This window comes from Perognathus longimembris, chromosome 5 (assembly GCF_023159225.1).
Source record: "Perognathus longimembris pacificus isolate PPM17 chromosome 5, ASM2315922v1, whole genome shotgun sequence".
Taxonomy (NCBI): domain Eukaryota; kingdom Metazoa; phylum Chordata; class Mammalia; order Rodentia; family Heteromyidae; genus Perognathus; species Perognathus longimembris.
Window position 1 is genome coordinate 87,647,724 of NC_063165.1, and position 18,109 is coordinate 87,665,832.

General features: G+C 36.3%; 1 protein-coding gene across 2 annotated transcripts in view; it reads right to left on the reverse strand.

Moving 5' to 3' along the window:
- Cep120 (centrosomal protein 120) overlaps positions 1 to 18,109 on the reverse strand; it is a 58,599-nt gene that overhangs the window by 14,105 nt on the left and 26,385 nt on the right. For both annotated transcript variants that reach the window (XM_048347287.1, XM_048347288.1), the window contains exons 11-18: positions 17,774 to 17,923; positions 16,596 to 16,778; positions 15,818 to 15,917; positions 15,581 to 15,733; positions 15,052 to 15,141; positions 11,780 to 11,872; positions 10,016 to 10,177; positions 5,864 to 5,986 (exon numbers count right to left, since the gene is read on the reverse strand). In XM_048347287.1, the coding sequence (XP_048203244.1) occupies positions 5,864 to 5,986; positions 10,016 to 10,177; positions 11,780 to 11,872; positions 15,052 to 15,141; positions 15,581 to 15,733; positions 15,818 to 15,917; positions 16,596 to 16,778; positions 17,774 to 17,923 (1,054 nt within the window). The remainder of the gene's footprint in view (positions 1 to 5,863; positions 5,987 to 10,015; positions 10,178 to 11,779; positions 11,873 to 15,051; positions 15,142 to 15,580; positions 15,734 to 15,817; positions 15,918 to 16,595; positions 16,779 to 17,773; positions 17,924 to 18,109) is intronic.

Genomic DNA, 18,109 nt, shown 5'->3' on the forward strand with positions numbered 1-18,109 from the left:
TATCAAGTGAAACACTATACCACTGTGTACAATCACTGAAAGATAATATATACAAAGAGTCTGGCTTAAGAAAAGAGTTTATATAGTGTAACATACGACATCATCTAAAACTGTTATATAATTTACTATAAATATTATGGCACATGAACATTTTCTTGTTTAAAATACAGTCTTATTTTTATTGCCTTGCAGCCTACACTAAAAAGAACCAAATTAGTCTTAACCTCCAGACAGTTAACTATAAATGTATTCACATATGTACATTATATGGAATGAGAAAGAGAAGTACATTTACTTTTTTACAAAAAGCAGCTCAAACTGTTAGCATTCCAATTTAGCTAGCACTTTATATCTTAGAAACCAAAATTTCATTTTGAAGTTCTCTCATTATGTGAAAATTTGTTTTATAATAAGGATAGCTGAGATACTTTTAATGACCATATTTTGGGAAAACTATTGAACACAGGAAACAGTAAAATGTTTTGATCAAAAAACCACTTACTAAGAAAGAATACAAAGTCAAAATTATTCCGAGAAATTTAAGCCCAAGAGTAAGAAAAATAATGTTCCATAATAACATACATTTAGTTTTTAACTTTCTATTTTTCCTCTAATCTATAAAGGAAACTAAAGTGATTCAATTAAAATATGGTTATTTATACTTGTAGGAGGCATTCTGTTGGACATGAACTGAATCCAATGTGGGTATGCTTTGGAATGTACTCTCTCAGTGTTTCAAACCAAGTAACCAAACAAATCCATGGAGCCTACAGACAGTTTTACTATTAAGTGATAACATATAATCTGCTTGAATTACAGTAAAACACTGTTTCTCTGAACTGCTCAATTTTTTTTTTTTTAAATATCAAGCCTACTTTTTCCCATACATGTGACTCCCAGTGTTGGGTAGGAAAACAAAAATGAAGACACTATAAAAATTCCAACTTCGGAAAACTCATATGAAAATAAAAGAAAAACCAGACTGCTAAACTTCCTTCACAAAAGACCAGAACACCCTCTGTAGTAATACATGACTAAATGGGAGTCAAGATCTTTTCTGTTTTATAAATCCCTAGTGCCTGGATTTAGATGTGTTGACATTTCACAACCTGACTGGAGCATTTTAAGTAGAATAATATTGCTGAGATTACTGGAGATAATCTCCTCCATTTATCTCCAAAGACATATATCTTACACGATAATTTAACAACAGGCCATACCTCAGAAGATTAAGAAATATTTTGTATAGCTGTGGGATAAAAGAATAGCATTCCATTACAGAACAGATTTTGTTCATGGGTCCTTGACAAGGTCTAGTATATTGTGGATGGACCTAAGAAAGGTCTGATGGACCAGCTTTATTGAAATAAATCTGCCATATATATTAAAAGAATTCACATTCGCACAGTTGTTCTCAATAACTTAAATACATATATAGTTCTACACACAACTGTTTTACCTAACAAATAAAAACCTATCTAGCAAATCTAATAACCAAACATTATTCACCTAACTCATTTTATCACTTTTTTTTGGGCCAGTTTGGGCCTTGAACTGGGCCTGGGAGGTGTCCTTAAGCTCCTCTTGCTCACGGCTAGCACTCTACCACTTGAGGCCCAGCACTACTTCTGGCTTTTTCTGTGATTAATTGGAAATAAGAGTCTCGTGGACTTTCCTGCCCAGGCTGGCTTTGAACTGCAAACCTCAGATCTCAGCCAGATTCTGAATAGCTAGGACTACAGGCATGAGCCACTGACTGGTACCCAGCCATTTTACCACTTCTTTTTTGCTTCTTGAGACAGATTCTTGCTATGTCACTCAGAATTGCCTCAAATGTATGCTCCTCCTAACTGAACCTCCAAAGGGCAAAGACCACAGGCATGAAACACCACACTCTGCTTGTATTTTTATTTAAGGTTTCGTTGGGCCATGACTGAAGTAATTTACTTTGAGGCAAGTTAGCTACTCCTACAAGAACAACAGCTAAGAACCTAGAGTCATTTAGAGACTACTGGAGACTAAAAACATAGGTTAGCATTTACTGGTTCCCTATTACAATTTACATTTTCCCTATTTCTACTTTGGTAGCCATAATTCAAGCTTTCTACTAGAGATATGGCATTATTTTTGTTTCTAATCTATTTCTACATTCAGTATGTCACAGGAATGACAGATCTCTTGCTTGAAATATTTTCAGTTTTATTATATTCGATTCCCACTGCCACTTCTTTAGCCCAGGCTCGTCTCAATTCATCTTGAGGCTCTCTTGTCGCCCCAGCTTCAAATTTGTCCACAAATCCTGTCAACTTGATATTAATTCACTCTTTCCTAAAAGATCTTTGCCTACAGTATTATGCTTACTCCTCTGACTATAGGATTCAAGGTGCTCATTTCATATGGAAACATCATTTCCATACTACTTTTTTAGTACTCCTCAAGAGGAAATCCACTATCTTGCTATGTTCTGTATGCTCTTTTCCCAAGGTACTCTGGGCCTGCCAATTTTCTTCCTTCTCTGCTTATCTATATTAAAGCTTGAATTCTACCTCTACATGAGGCTCTTTTAAATCTTCTAATACGCAACACCAAAATTTGAGAACTGTCAAGGGTTTCTATGATAATCTTTTGTACATGATTGATTATTCACAGTTATTTACTGTTGAGTCATCTCCTTAATTTCATAACAAACTAAAATTCAAGCCCCCCCCCCCGGCTCCTTTTTTTTTTTGGTGTGTGTGCCAATACTGGGGCTTGAACTTAAAAGCCTGGGCGCTCACTGTCCCTTAGTTTTTCACTCAAGGCTAACGCTCTACTATATGAGCCACAATTCTACATCTGGCTTTTTGGTGGTCAACTGAAGATAAGAATCTCATGGATTTTGCTGCCTGGGTTGGCTCTGAACCATGATCCTCAGATTTCAGCCTCCTGAGTAGCTAGGATTATAGGCATGAGCCACCAATGCCCATAGCTTTTATTCTCTTCTCTCCTGTTTTTCCCATTTGCTCTCAGAGTGGGCACACAATGGATACCAAATATTCTTAAATGCAATACATAAATTAGCTAGATTAAAAAATCTTTGGGGTTTGAAGTGAGGCTCAATTGGTAGAGCATCAGCCAGTGCGAATTCCAGTCTCTGACAACAAAAAAACAACTATTTTCTAATATGCTTTTTCTATCTTCAATTTGTGTAAGCTCTCCTAAGTGATATGCTTTGTATGTTTTATGTCTTTAAAAGTACCAATTATTTTTAAACTATTTAAAAAGCATTTCCTAGGTAAAAGAAAGTCACAAAGCTATTAATAATTTCTTATATAAAAAAAATCAAGAATTACTTAGTAAAATTGAATCACTGTTAATGGTATTTTTCACCCTTTCCAGGCAAAAGGGGAACATTTGTGTGTTACATTGAAAAAAATTGGGAAATAAGGAAAAAAGAAAAGCTCTTAACTCGACATAATGCTTTTTTCTCCCCTGTCTCCCCTTTTAGCTCTATTGCTTTTTTTTTGTTGTTGTTGTTGTTGTTCCCAGACTGGAATCGAATTAGCTCTCTTGCTTTTTAAGAAATAAAATTCTGCCCTCTTCTGGCTCCAAAAAGATTTACAAAGAATTTTCAGAAGAGCTGATAAGTCCTCAGAAAATTTAGTAGGCCCTTTACATGCTAAGAAGTTTATTAACTTGAATATCGAAGCAATATAATTAACCATTTCTCTCTTAAGTACTATGTTAATATTTTTAATATATTTAATGATCTTTATCCTCTTAGCAAAAGTGTAAACTTTAAAAAGTCATTTATAATTTATTTGTATGGTGTGTATTATCCAGGCAACCAGGCCACAATGAGAAATGACTATGATAAAGCTCTAGTTATAATTTTGATATCTGGTGTCTGAATTTCCCCAAGGTCAAATGAAAACATTTTGACATTTATTTAAACGATGAGGGCTGTCTAATAACTACTTAAATATTTTTGGTAGGTACTATTAACAGACTCAGAGATTCTTTTTTTTTTTTACATGTGGTTTTATCAAAAAAGGAATGAGAAATGTCCACCTTGATTCTAACTCATTGTAAAGAAATATAGAGACAGCCAAAAATGAAGAAATCATGAATGTTACCAAGTTTTTAAGAAATACGAAGTCCCCCAAATACCCTGGTAGAGGACAGGCTCAGAAACAGTAAGCTCCGTGAATAAGAACTAAGATATACATAATAATAAGAGCTACATGAATAAGAACTAAGATCGAAACACTCTGTGATAATCACTAAGTCTAGGCTTTTAACCTCAAAGTTCTGGGAGGTCAAAATGGTTTTCAAAAGAATCCTAAAGCATTGCTTGTCTTTTCCTCTTTCATTCATTTTTAAGTATAAAATGGACTTTTCCAAAGGTTACAGGATGTGTGTAAGCACAGCAGACTACAAAAGCAGGTGTTTTCTATCATCTGGATACTAAAGAGATGGGCAAAAAGGTTAAACACTATTATTTTAACAATTTTTGGTTTTAGAAAACCAGTTGTTTAAGGTATTTAAGGAAAGTCACACTTGGATACACACACACACAGAGAGAGAGAGAGAGAGAGAGAGAGAGAGAGAGAGAGAGAGAGAGAGAGAGAGAGAGAGAGAGAGAGAGATATCAAAGTAGGCCAGGTACCAGTGGCTCATGCCTTGAGGTCTGAATATCACAGTCCAAAACCAGCTCGGGCTGTAAAGTCCTCCTTAGACTCTTATCTCCAATTAACCACCAAAAAATCTGAAGTAGCACTGTGGCTCAAAGTGGAAGAGCATTAAACTTGAGCAACAGAGTTCAAGACAGTGGCCAGGCCCTAAGTTCAAGCCCCACAACCGACCAAAAAAAAAAAAAATCAAACTACTCTTACTTAATACACTTCAATGGTGTGCCACAAGTTACTTAAATTTTGTTTATATGTAAAAGGTGTGGTAAAATGGTGTCCCAGGTTCTGTACCAAGCATTTTAGAACTACTAACTCCTATAATTCTTTAATCAACCTTACTAGTCCTGTTAAAAGATACAGAAGCACAGAGAGGTAAAAGAACTTGGCCATAGTAACACAGCTAGATTTTGAACCAAAGTGAGGGAGTTGCCTGCTCCCGTCATTAACTCTATCAAGATTAAAAAGAAACATTGAGCTCCTTGTCATGACTTTAAACTTTATCTTGTATATTCTATATGCGCTAGCCCACAGTATCTCTAGTCTTTGCACGTGCTCCCTAGACTTACTCCCCAGCACTCTCTACTTTGCTGGCCCTATTTTTCCTCTCAGATGTCAATATATATGTTCAGACTAAGGATGCCTAGTAGATATCATATATTTCATAAATGCCTAGCCCTTGAACATTGTTTGTAGCAGAATCCCAATACAAAATGAGAGGCAGGCCTTGACATCAAACCACAAAAAACAAAATGAAATTGATATTCCTTCTAAGCTAAAAAGCTACAGAGCTAGTTTGTGATTTGAATCTTATCTACAAGAGTGATACACAAATCTGAAAGTGCGGTAGTATGATCTAGAATCAGAGGATCCAGGACCCAGTGACATGTAGCATCAGAGGCATTTAGCAGAGACATCCTAAAGCAGATTGACAGGACACTTGCTGTTTCCTGCTTCCTAGATCCTGCCTGTGTTTTGAAACTGTTATTTTTATAAATGCCTTTATTTCTGTTTGCAATCAAATGTAATTAACAAAGTCAATCTTCACAGTGCCATTCCTGATATATTTTTATTTGATATATTAGAAAGTTACGGTGAAACATTATTATTGTACTGTACATCCACATACTACTTATTGATTTCACAAAGTGGTCACCACAACTAGCTAAATAAAGTGACAAAAAAAGACACGGTACCTTTTCCAAGGTGAGAAGATTTATTTCAGACTGGAGACGGATTTCTGGTTTGTTGTTTTGTTGATCCTTGAACTGTTGAAACTCTTTTTCCAAAATCTTATACTTATTTTCAGCATCATTAAGCTGTATTTAAAAAAGTATTTATAGCCACTTAAAAACCATCATATGGCTATTATATGGAATTCAATTCAATCTTTTTTAAATTCTAAGGCATATTTACACTAGAAAATTTAGAAAATATATAGATGAAGAAATTGAAAACATTAATTAAAAATTCAATAAATCAACTGATTAACAATATCATTTTTAAAACATAAAGAAGGTAAGGTCAAAGAGCTACACTGTGAAACAATTCCAACAAGCTTTGCCTAGTGAGCTAGTCAGTAGAGGCAAGAACATGATTGAGATGTCCTTAACCTTAAAATCAGGCCCTAATGAAAGCAGTCAACACTTCATCAATTTTAAAAGGGAGGGGAAAAGAAAAAGGAAAAGAGACAGACAGATGAGGGGGAGGGGAAGACTGCCATACAGACTTTTCCAAATCTGAGAATTCTATTTTTATTAAATGTAAAGATTGTTAAAGTACTTTCCCAAGTCATATTGTACTATGACTATCCATGATAGAAAACTCATCTCTTTCCTGAGATGTAAGATTTAAGTAAAGTTAAAATACTTATAGAACAGTGGCAATTAATATGTACCTAGCATATTAAGGTAATGATCTGTTTTATATTTCCATATAATTGAAGTTAATTCTTGTAATATCCAAAGTTGAAACCATTCTCAAGCACCTCTTTTCTGTTTTAAACAACAAAAAAGTAATAAACGTAATATTACAACTTCCTTGAATAACTGCTTACTTTTACAAGTTTTTCACATCTTAAATGAGAATCTCATAGCAACAATCAAATTCATATTTATAACCACATAAAGTGCACTGACCCATAAGCTGCTATGTTAACTGCTACTCATGACAGAAGATACTCAATTCATTGAAGGTACTCGTCAGACTTATCTAATCTACAGTGATATTTTAAAAGAAAGATAAACTTAATTTTTAATAGCTTCAACTCTTTTTCTCTGCAAATATTTAAGTCAAATCACTGCTGACAATTAGGCTTGGCTCCAAATATATATTAACTATGAAACCACAAGAACTACTATGAGGCAAACAATTTGACATTGATTAAACTATCATGCTAATGAATATTAAAAACTGATATATCCTTAAAAAATAATAGGAAAGGGTTGGGGATATAGCCTAGTGGCAAGAGTGCCTGCCTCGGATACACGAGGCCCTAGGTTCGATTCCCCAGCACCACATATACAGAAAACGGCCAGAAGTGGTGCTGTGGCTCAAGTGGCAGAGTGCTAGCCTTGAGTGGGAAGAAGCCAGGGACAGTGCTCAGGCCCTGAGTCCAAGGCCCAGGACTGGCCAAAAAAAAAAAATAAAAAAAAAAATAATAATAATAGGGCTGGGGATATAGCCTAGTGGCAAGAGTGCCTGCCTCGGATACACGAGACCCTAGGTTCGATTCCCCAGCACCACATATACAGAAAACGGCCAGAAGCGGCGCTGTGGCTCAAGTGGCAGAGTGCTAGCCTTGAGCGGGAAGAAGCCAGGGACAGTGCTCAAGCCCTGAGTCCAAGGCCCACGACTGGCCAAAAAAAAAAAAAAAACAACAACAACAAAAAAACAAAAATAATAATAGGAAAGTAATAGTCTATGAAAACATTTAACAAGTATTAGACCTAGACTTCGGGAGCAGGGTTCAAAGAGATCTTGAGATAAGTAGTGCTTTTGCTGAAAACTAAAGAATGAATAAGGTTGTACTCATAAAGGAACAAAGTGTATCTTTGTACAACTACCACAAGGCAATAGAAATAATTTTTAAAAATCAATTTATTAACTTTGGCAGTACTGGAATTTGAACTCAGGTCTTGTAACTTGACAAGAGGAAACATAAATATGGACCTGGTGGGTCCTCATTTTTGTTAGTATTTATAAAGTGTCTATTTTTCGAGTTTGGGGTTTAATTTTTTAACCTGATCTTATTTTTCAAAAGTAGGTGTTTAAATTTAAATTAAAAATTAGTATTTGATAAAAACTAGATTTCAAAATACACGATGTAGACAGAAAAGTTGTGAAGAAACTGACACTCATTTTCTGGATGTTTTCAAGAGTTGTCTATATGGATTTATTATATTTTATGAAAAATTTCCAGTAAGGCTAACATTGTGGCTCAAACAGAACACCTGCCTAGCAAGCACAAGGATGTTAGTTCAAACCAGCTTCAATTAAAAAAAAATACTATACTGTTAATGCTCAGGATGATGTGTGTGAATATATATATATATATATGTATATATACGCATATGCACGCATAAATGTCTGTGTTCTCATACACTTCTATTTTTACGTGCACAGAGCTACAGTTAAAAATATATTCTAATATGTTGATATAATTTGTGTTTCTCTTGAACATTCAAGTTAGTTTAGGCATTTCAGGTTTTTTTGGGGGGGTGGAACGGGGGGGACACACGTGGCCCTGTGGTTAACTGGAGCTAAGAGTCTCATGGACTTTCCTGCCTGAGCTGGCTTCAAACCATGACCCTCAGATCTCAGCTTCCTAAGTAACTAGGATTACAGGTGTGAACCACTGGCCCCATAAACAACAACACTATGAATGATTTTGTATGTATACTTTGACTTGTCTAGTTTAAGAATAAAATCATAGATTAGTAAATGTGAGTATATTTGTTTTTCTATTAATAATTAACTTTGTTAAATGCTTTCACCTTTGAATAATTGTTTTAGTAATTTTAGCTTAACTGTATTTAATATCCACGATCATTTCTTCCTTTCTTTTTAAAATCCATGTTAGCGCTCTATTTTCTGGTATATCTTTATGTTGTCTCCAAATATGAACAAATGGAATCTTTGACTATAGAGCTTTGTTTCTTAAAGCTTTATGAATTCCACCTTCTTCTAAGGCACTCAATATTGCAGAGAACTCAGTAGTCAAAATGATTTTCTTGCTATAAATTTCTTTCTATGTATTTGTAGTTGATCTTTGTAATAAAATATATTACAACATTAAAAGAACAGGGTCCAGAAAATCCAGTGCATAAGATCTTGTGGGGGAGGTGAGCATGGGCTACGTGAAGCCCGGTGGCCAGTGTGGCTGGAGAATACACAGGTGAGAGGAAAGAATGAGATAAGGTTAGAGAGACAGCTCGTGTCCAAATGATGCAGATGCTAGGAGCTAAGGCAACGATTCTCATCTCTATTTAACTAACTATGGATGGTAGAAAATATAGAAAGATTTTAAGAAGGTGTCACAAGTCTAAAATCTCAAAAATATATGCTGCAACATGAAACTGGATGAGCCTATCACTAAAACAAAAAACACTTATGGAAGGAAGGTGCAGATGGGAAGATCAAACTGGATTAAAATGCTTTTAAGAGATCTAGGATATCATAAAGGCAATCTAATTCATGAGACTAGAATGTAAAAGAGGTCTTAAATACATACATGAGAAAGTACCAGATGTACTGGTTCTCTGAAGTCATGGACATACATTTTAGTAGAGAGTAAGTCTGTCCTGAAGGCCAGTGTGTTAGTACATACATGTCTCTAATTTCAAAGCCAACTTGGGCTATTCAGCAAGACCTGACTTTGGAGTAAGTTCAACATTTAATAGATAAGGAAGCGCACTGCATGGAAGATGAGAATAGAGAAAAACAAGAGCAACAGTGTGGACAGTAAATTTTAGCATGTTAAGAGATTGAAAACTCCCACTGTACTTGGGTGACTTAGCCATTAGTGGCTTCTCTAAATAACTGGCTGCCTTGAGCTCTGGGCCAGAAAGCAAACTGAGGTAAGGAATTGGTATGTGCAATAAAGAATTTTCTCATAAAATTTGGTGTTAACTGAATTTGGTCCAGTGCCTCAAGAGTATCTATGCTTGCTAAAAGATTTTACATTGTAGTTGCTTGAAATAAAGGACAGTTTCACATAGTTATAAGAGAAAAAAATTATTTCAAGCTTTAACTTAGAAAACAAGATCCGACATTAAGTAAATTTGAATCTAGTATAATACATATGATTAGCAACCTAAGCCAGTGAGCTTTATCCACGTTTGGAGCACCTGCTGCTGAAGCCGGTGTCTGTCCTCTTCTAGCTGCCGAGTCTTCAGCCGCTCCAGCTCCACTTGGTGAACACAGTCTTCTTTGGCTCTGCGGATGGAGTCCTGAAGTTCCTGTAGGTTCCGCTCCCGTTCTGAGTATAGCTCCTTTTTCTCCCTTTGAAGCTTAAAACAAACACATCCTTAAGATGCTGACCTATTACTCTAGCTGTGCCATGCTGTCAAAGAGTTGATCATCCTTCTGTCAGTGAAATGCTCAGAACATGTCTTAGTGATTAGAGAGTCAAGGTTTAAATACACAGTGAGATGAATGGAAAAAGGAAGGGTAGAAGAATATAGTCTTTATATCCAATGTACACATGTGACAATGAACCCACTAACTTGAGGGCATGGGTTGGGGAGTAGGACTGGAGGATGTAACACTGACCCAGATGCACTGTACTTATAAACTATACTTATAAACTGTTGAACTAAAACACCTTTGCAAACCTAAATAAAAAATATACAATGATTTAAAAATTTTTAATGACTTAATACTAACACACAAGTCTTTAAAAAAATCCATATACAACCTATATAAGCTCAATTGAAAATTCCCATTTGGGTAAAGTCTTCAGTATTATAATTATATGAAAGAAGCATACCATATATATATTTTTTTCTTCTATTAGAAACTGTTGATTCTTTGCCTAAGCACTTAGAAGATATATTTAAGTTTAAAACCTAAATCATTTAGAAACCTCAGAAATTAGATTACTGTGAGTTACAGAAAATTTTAAGAAATATTATGATTAGAGAATGGACATATAAAACTTTTTTTTTTTTTTTTTGCCAGTCCTGGGCTTGAATTCAGGGCCTGAGCACTGCCCCTGGCTTCCTTCTGCTCAAGGCTTGTACTCTACCACTTGAGCCACTGCGCCATTTCTGGCCTTTTCTGTTTATGTGTGCTGAGGAATCGAACCCAGGGCTCCATGTATGCTAGGCAAGCACTCTACCACTAGGCCACCTTCCCAGACCCAAAACTATTTAAATACATTTATAGAAAAACTTTTTAGCATAATCCAGTTAAGACCAAATTTAATGCTAACTGTTAGGATCTAATCTTTCTTTTTTTATCTGAGACAGAGTCTCTTCTATGTAGCTTAGCTAATGTTAGCCTTGAATTCATGATCCCCCTGCCTAGCCTCCTGAGGGTACTGGGTCTACATGGGCAAGCTGCCACACTGGGTTCAGAATCTCATCTTTACCCACCCTTTCCACATAATGGAGAGATTAACCAAAAACTCCCACAATGGGAAGAAGTCAGCCAACTGGGCTAAAAGAAGGTTAACTATTTCAAATACCAAGCACTTTCTTATCCATTCCCAACATTTTTTGTTGTTGTTGTTGGTCATGGAGCTTGAACTCATAGCCTCACAGCACAGTCCCTGAGCTCTTTTGTTCAAGGCTGGCACTCTACCACTTTGAGCTACAGCGCCACTTCTGGTTTTCTGGTGGTTAACTGGAGATAAGAGTCTCAGGGACTTTCCTGTCTGGGCTGGCTTTGAATCATGATCCTCAGATCTCAGCCTCCTGAATACCTGGGATTATAGGTGTGAGCCACTAGTACCTAGCCCATTCCCAACATGCATATGCTTTACCTAGTAAATATCAGTTTTCCCTATGTCTGAAAAACAATTTCCATGAAGTGTATTATATTATATACAAAGCAAAGAAAGGTATAACGTTTAGACAGTAAAAAAAAGATATGATAAGCAAATGAAGTACCTCGGATTCTGCACTAGCCAGCTGCTGCTCTCGTTTCTCTAATTCAATTAGGGTTTTTTGAAGTTTTCCCTCTAGAATGCTATATTCAGCCACCTAAACCACAGGAAAAGAAAGATTACTTACTTCTCTTATTCAAAATATAGAAAAATTAAAAACTGTATTATTTTATTGAAATAGGACCTAAGAACTGGAAAGAGTCAAAGTACATGCCTCAATTCAAAGTATATATAGTAGAAATTCCTTCTAAGGAGTGAAAATCATGACATGTTTGAATGTCTTTAGTGGTAGTCATCTTTCTCAAAAAGATGCTGGTAACACTCACAGTGTTAATGTCAAAGAATATTCTCAGGAGTTTTAGTCCTAACCTGACAAAAATTATGCCCATTTTACAAAACTACTTTAATATAACTGCAGAATTTGACACCTTATTTTTAATACAACCAGTTATGATTATCTTTATTCTAATTCTATTAATTCTACCTCATAGTTTTGGTGTATCTAAAAACATGCGAAGCATACTGCCCATCCTTAACCAAATTATTACCACAAATAGTCAAATATTTAGGTTCTGTCCAGAGTTCTGAGGATGCCTCTTAGTTGATCTCATCTTCCTACCATTACATATACTAAGAACTCCCAAATTTATATTACAAAGCCAAACCTCCCTACAGAGTTTCAGGCCTGAAGACCCAAATAATATTTGCTTCACAGTTACTTTCATGTTTCAAACTAAAAAAAAACAAACTTGAAATCATTCTATATGGTTAACATTCACCTAAGCAAAACAAAGTTGTATAGCATATATATTCTTGGGAAAGAGAAACTACAAATAAGTAAATGCTTGTTCATTTATCTTGGAAGTACTGGGGTTTGAACTCAAGGTCTTCTGCTTGCTAGGCAAATACTCTATCACTTGAGACATTCCCTCTACTTTTCGTTTTTGTTATTTTTTGGAGTCTTTCTTTTCCCCCTGCTTCATTTGGACTATACTTCTCACATAGCAGATGCACATTACCTAATTATGTAAGTTAACTTTTGGTTAAGACAGGTGTCTCAGGATCTTTTTGCCTGTGCTGGCCTCAAAATATGATCCTCCCCATCTCACCTTCCCAAGTAGCTAGGAGTACAAGGGTGATCCACCATGCCAAGCCACAAGTGCATACTTGGTATCAGTCAATGCTCTGAAGAATCAGAATAGAGGGAACAAAAAGTCATGTGCCAGGGGACATTATTTTGGATATGGTAGTCAAAGAAGGCCTCAATGAGATTATTCTAAGCAGATGTACATCCAGAAGTGTTTCATAGATCTTCAGGAGGGATGTGGTTCAGCACATCTTACGCATAACCAGGAGCTGGGAGTGGTTGGTACATAGACAGGAGATAATGGTTGGCACAGAAGACAGGAGATAATGGGCAGACCATGCAGGGCCTTTCACATACTAGTAAGAATTCTCCATTTCTAAGTGTGAGGTGCAGTATGATGAGTTTTGAACAGAGGAGTACATGATTCTGTCTTACATTTTAAAAGTTCCACTTTGGGGTAATATAAACATAACAAGGTACATAGATAAATACAAATAAAAGTTTCACTTTGGGCTAACAAATATAACAGGCCATGAAAGATAATTAAGGATGAATTAGTCTGTACACTGAGCAACTGAGTAAAGGCGATATTACTTATTAAGATGGAAAAATCAAAAGAAACAAAGTTCTAGAGAATAGAAGTAAAATAGCCAAATACAAAAAGTCCAGGAGAGAAGCTGAATATGGAAGTGAAAGGGGTGTTCACAAGGTGTGTGATGTGATTTACATAAGGCCAAGTGAGTGGAGGAGATCACCAAAGAAGTTAGTATGTATAGAGAAAAAGAATATAGTGAACAAGTCAAGAAATGCAGAGGTTGAATCTAGAAGAATATAGTCAGGAAAGCCAAGTCGAGTTAGTTTTTTAAAAGCTCACAATGGGTGAGGGTTAAGGAGGATTGAGGAGACAACCTGTGTGAACTCACTATTGCTGAGAGTCAGACAATGAATGCACCATGGATGTACCAGGTTTATAGGGCAGCTCTGATGACCCCTCAGGTATAAGGATTCGAGCATCACTTTGTTCTCTTCAGTACCCACCCCCTCTTCTCCACAATCCTATGTTCATATATGCTTCCCAAGTCTCTTTGACTGCTTGTCTTCAGGTGTGCAGGCCTTGTTAACACCATGCTCATCTTTCTCTGTCCTTCTCACCATGTGGGGAGCAGAGCTGCATCACTTATTTCAGCAGGTCCTAGATGGGACCACCAGCCAAAGCACTCTGCAAATCTGTAACACCAGCAGGCTGGGACTTGGCCTGGAACAGATCAAGGATTCAGAGCACCTGTGGTCTGGCCTCCTGCCCATCCTCCTGCCAGAGCAGCTCTCTGTGAAGTATGTCTCTGCATCTGCAGTAGGTTCTAACTATATGATGTGAACCGATTTCTTTTGACTGTGGCACTTGATATGGCAAAATCAGCGGGTTCCACCAGCCTTGTTGCTCCTGAGCTCTTGTCCTACCTTCCTTCCTAAGGTGGGTCTTGCTAACTGAAAAGAGGTCTTGAGTTCAAGGAGAGGCATCATTATCAGTCTTCTGGCAGTCAGGTTCACAGCAATACAGTATGGACAAGGTTTTCAGAGCAGAATATATAGAGATGCAGCAGCTAGAACTGCAGACTAGTAAACAGGACCCACCTAGTTTAAAGCAAAAGGAAATGTGGGGTGGGTGGCTATCTGACAGGCAAGGGCTTCCTCGGTGCAGCTGTTACTTTGGACCATTTGTAAGGAGACAGCTGCTGTGTTTTAGTATATAAGGAACAAGACTGACATTGTAAATACTTTGTAAACACAAACATTTGTATTTGAAGAGTAGGATTTTAAAGGATACTAATGCTCTACTAAACAAAAGGCATAAGGTGTCCTTTCTTTATTAAAAACAAAAACCTTTGCCTTATTTCATCACTGAATTCTTAAAAAGAGCTAAAGAATAGGGTGCCTTTTATTCATTACAGGTTACAATGTAACTTTTACATATACTTAAAAATGCATTTTTAAAAAAGTGCTGTGTAAAACGTCTACATATTTCAAAAACTAGAAAGCATAAAAGCAGTGGTATCTGACTTATTCAGCTACCTCACCTTTGTCACAACCATTATATAGACTATTCTTTCCAAAGGTTTTCTTTAAAGCAGATACAAGATATTATCATTCGAATTCTTTCCCTCCTCCCTCAAGTTTACACAAGTTATCACCTTTTTCTTCACTAATGATTCTCTTTCCCGGTCTCTTTTTTTCCACTCCTCAGCAAGAGCTTGCATATGAGCCAGTTCTTTCTGCTTCAGCTACCAAGGGAAAAAAAAAACAGACTTGCTCAAAGAAACTCCAAATATTTCAAATCAACAAATCGGCTTTAGTCAGCTAATGAACTTAATATTTTTACAGGCATTTTATTTGATTTTTTTAAAAAAAATTGAAATTGCCTGAGAGAAGCAATAAGCAGAAGAGAATAAAAGCAGTTCTGTTTTTTAATTCTCTCCTTTAGCAACTGCCAGTCCACCTTCCAAAGGAGTAGACCAAGTAAGAATCTGAGATTAAAGAATAACAATAACTTTGACAAAATTTACAGAAAGTTATCCCATTTCAAATTATTTTTTACTCTCAGTTTTTCTATAACAGAAAGGCACTGTTGACATTTGAACAAACTAGATAGGAATATGGAACAAAAACCTACTATAAAAAAGGAAAAATATATCAAGTACACAAAAACAAGATTTAAATAACCTGATTTTCAAAAATGTCTTCTTGCATCTCCTTCCACATTTCTAGCTCTAGTGCTGCTTTGTATTCTAAGGTTTCACGGGGTTCCAGCTGAATCTCTGAAGGACAAGGTGCTGGAGGAAGAGAAGGCGTCTTCTGTTGTACAGCAGATAAACCCTAATGTAAGAATGACAAAGCCTAGTTAAGCACACTCACACTAAAGTCTTCCTAAGGAGTTTGATAAGACTCCATTATATTTACCTGAGATGATGACTCAGAGACAAAAATCTCACGCATTTTCACTAGTCCATAATCTTCTAGAGTCACTGTGTAAGAAAGGTCTACTATCCTGTTATTTGCCCTACATGGGAAATAAAAAGTATCTTAAAAGCCATACAAACACTTCTGTTATTTTCCTTTTGCTTCTCCATACTGTACTATAATGCTCAGGAGTAAGCAACATAACTTACATCTTACACTTTTTTTGGGTCTTTTCTTTTTTGGTACTGGGGATCGAACCCAGGATGTTGCACTTGCTAGGCAAGTGCTTTGCCACTGAGCTACATCCCAGCCCACACCTTACACTTTTGCTACAGAAACTTCAACAGCCTTTAGGCTTCAAGACCTCTTATATACACGCTACACTACACTATTAATTTAACTTTATGTGAGCCCTGCCTGAAAAAGCATAAAAGAGCTGAGGGAGTGGCTAGAGTGGTAGAGAGCCTGTCTAGCAAGTAGAAAGCTCTCACCTCTCCAGTTTCACAAAAGCCAAAATAATACATAATTATCTGGCTAAAGAGAGGGCAGGAAAAATATATTCTAAATGAGAATTACAATATTATAGTTATATATATGTGTATTTTAACTTCAGAACCCTAACAAGCAATTTGGAATACATACTCCAAAGATTAAAAAGAAAAACAAAAAGCCTGATCAGTCAAAAAAGGACATGAAACAATAAGGCTAGGATTTGTTAATCAGAATGCTTATAAAATAAAGGCAAAGTGAAAATGCATGCAGAAGAAAGATTACACACCCCTGTGTTGCTATAACAGGCACACTCTCACTGTATGTTTGGCGCCAGCACTGTTCACCATTTGAGCCTAAAAAGCGAGTCTTTTCTGAAGACAAGATGTTAGACAGCTGGATTCTTGCGATGCCCAGGAGTAAGTCTTTACTCATCTTATCCTTGTGCCACAATTCTACCAGCAGGGGAATCCTAAGGAAAAGAGAAACACATGTTCTCAGCTGCTAGGCCTCAATGAGAGCCTCTCCTCAATTAAACTCTTGGAACACCCTACAGGAGGAAAGCCTTTATTGTTATACTTGTTTTTACCTGGAAAATCACCTAACACAACTGCTCACAGCAACCAACCAATTTCACAAGCAACCAACATGAGGAACTAGTTTTGTTTCTATAGTGCTTTAGGCAAAAAAGAAAAACATTGAAATATTATTATTCCCATAGTGGTTCTAAAATTTTCGATTATTTCTCCTTTAGGACTGTATTAATTTGGATTATTCTAGTCTACAAAAGTAAAAGTTTTACAAAAGTTTTACAGGTATCATTTTTCCATTGAAAATCTATTTCAAATGGCTAGATTTTTATTATGAAAAAAAAAAAAAAGAAAAATCCAGGTGCCACTGTCTTACACCTGTAATGCTAGTATTCAGGAGACCAACATCCAAGGATCGTGGTTCGCAGGCATTTGGGGCAGAAAAGTCCATGAGATTCTTACTGCCAATAAACTACTGGGAACAAGCAAGAAGTGGCACTGCAGCTGAAGTGGGAGAGCACTATCCTTGAGCACAAAGAAACATAGGGACAGCACCCCAGTTCTGAGTTTAAGCCCCCACATCAGCAAAAACAAAACAAAACAAAAAGTTAAATAACACTCCAGTTAACTTAGTGACCCAATCAAAGCTAAATATTTTTTATTTATCTCCTTATGTACAGAAAAAGACACCATTCTCATTAATTAACAGACTGCTTTTAACAAACTTTAAGTATCTACACTCAGGCAAAAGAAATCAGAAAATAGGCTTTATAATAAACCTATAATTGTGTGGTAAAAGTGAAAATGTCAGTTACATTACCAGTCAATTTCTTTGATTCTCAAATGCACAAAGTGCTATGGATTTAAGTCTAGACATCAAATTTTCAAGTGCTTATCTAGGAGAACAGAAAAGAGATCCACATGACATGGACATTACCGTAGGAAGGTGTCCTGCAGCTGGTGAGGCACAGTGGCAAAGTCAAATGCACAGTAAGACTGGGGGAGAAAGACTTCCATGTTCTTCCGAACTTCCACAGGGGGGTTAGTCATGATAGGAGCTGCACTTCCAAAGAATGGATAGGAGTACCTAGAATTCAAGAAATAGAAAGTGTTATAGTACCATCTATACAGGAGATAGTCTGGATTTTAAAAAGCGTAATACAAAGATTATGAGAACGAAAAAAAATTTAATGAAAAAATACTAGGAACACTGAGCTGCAGTTTAAGGGTTGCTTGTCAGTGTACATCCTCCATTTTTGCAGTAAGCAGTTTC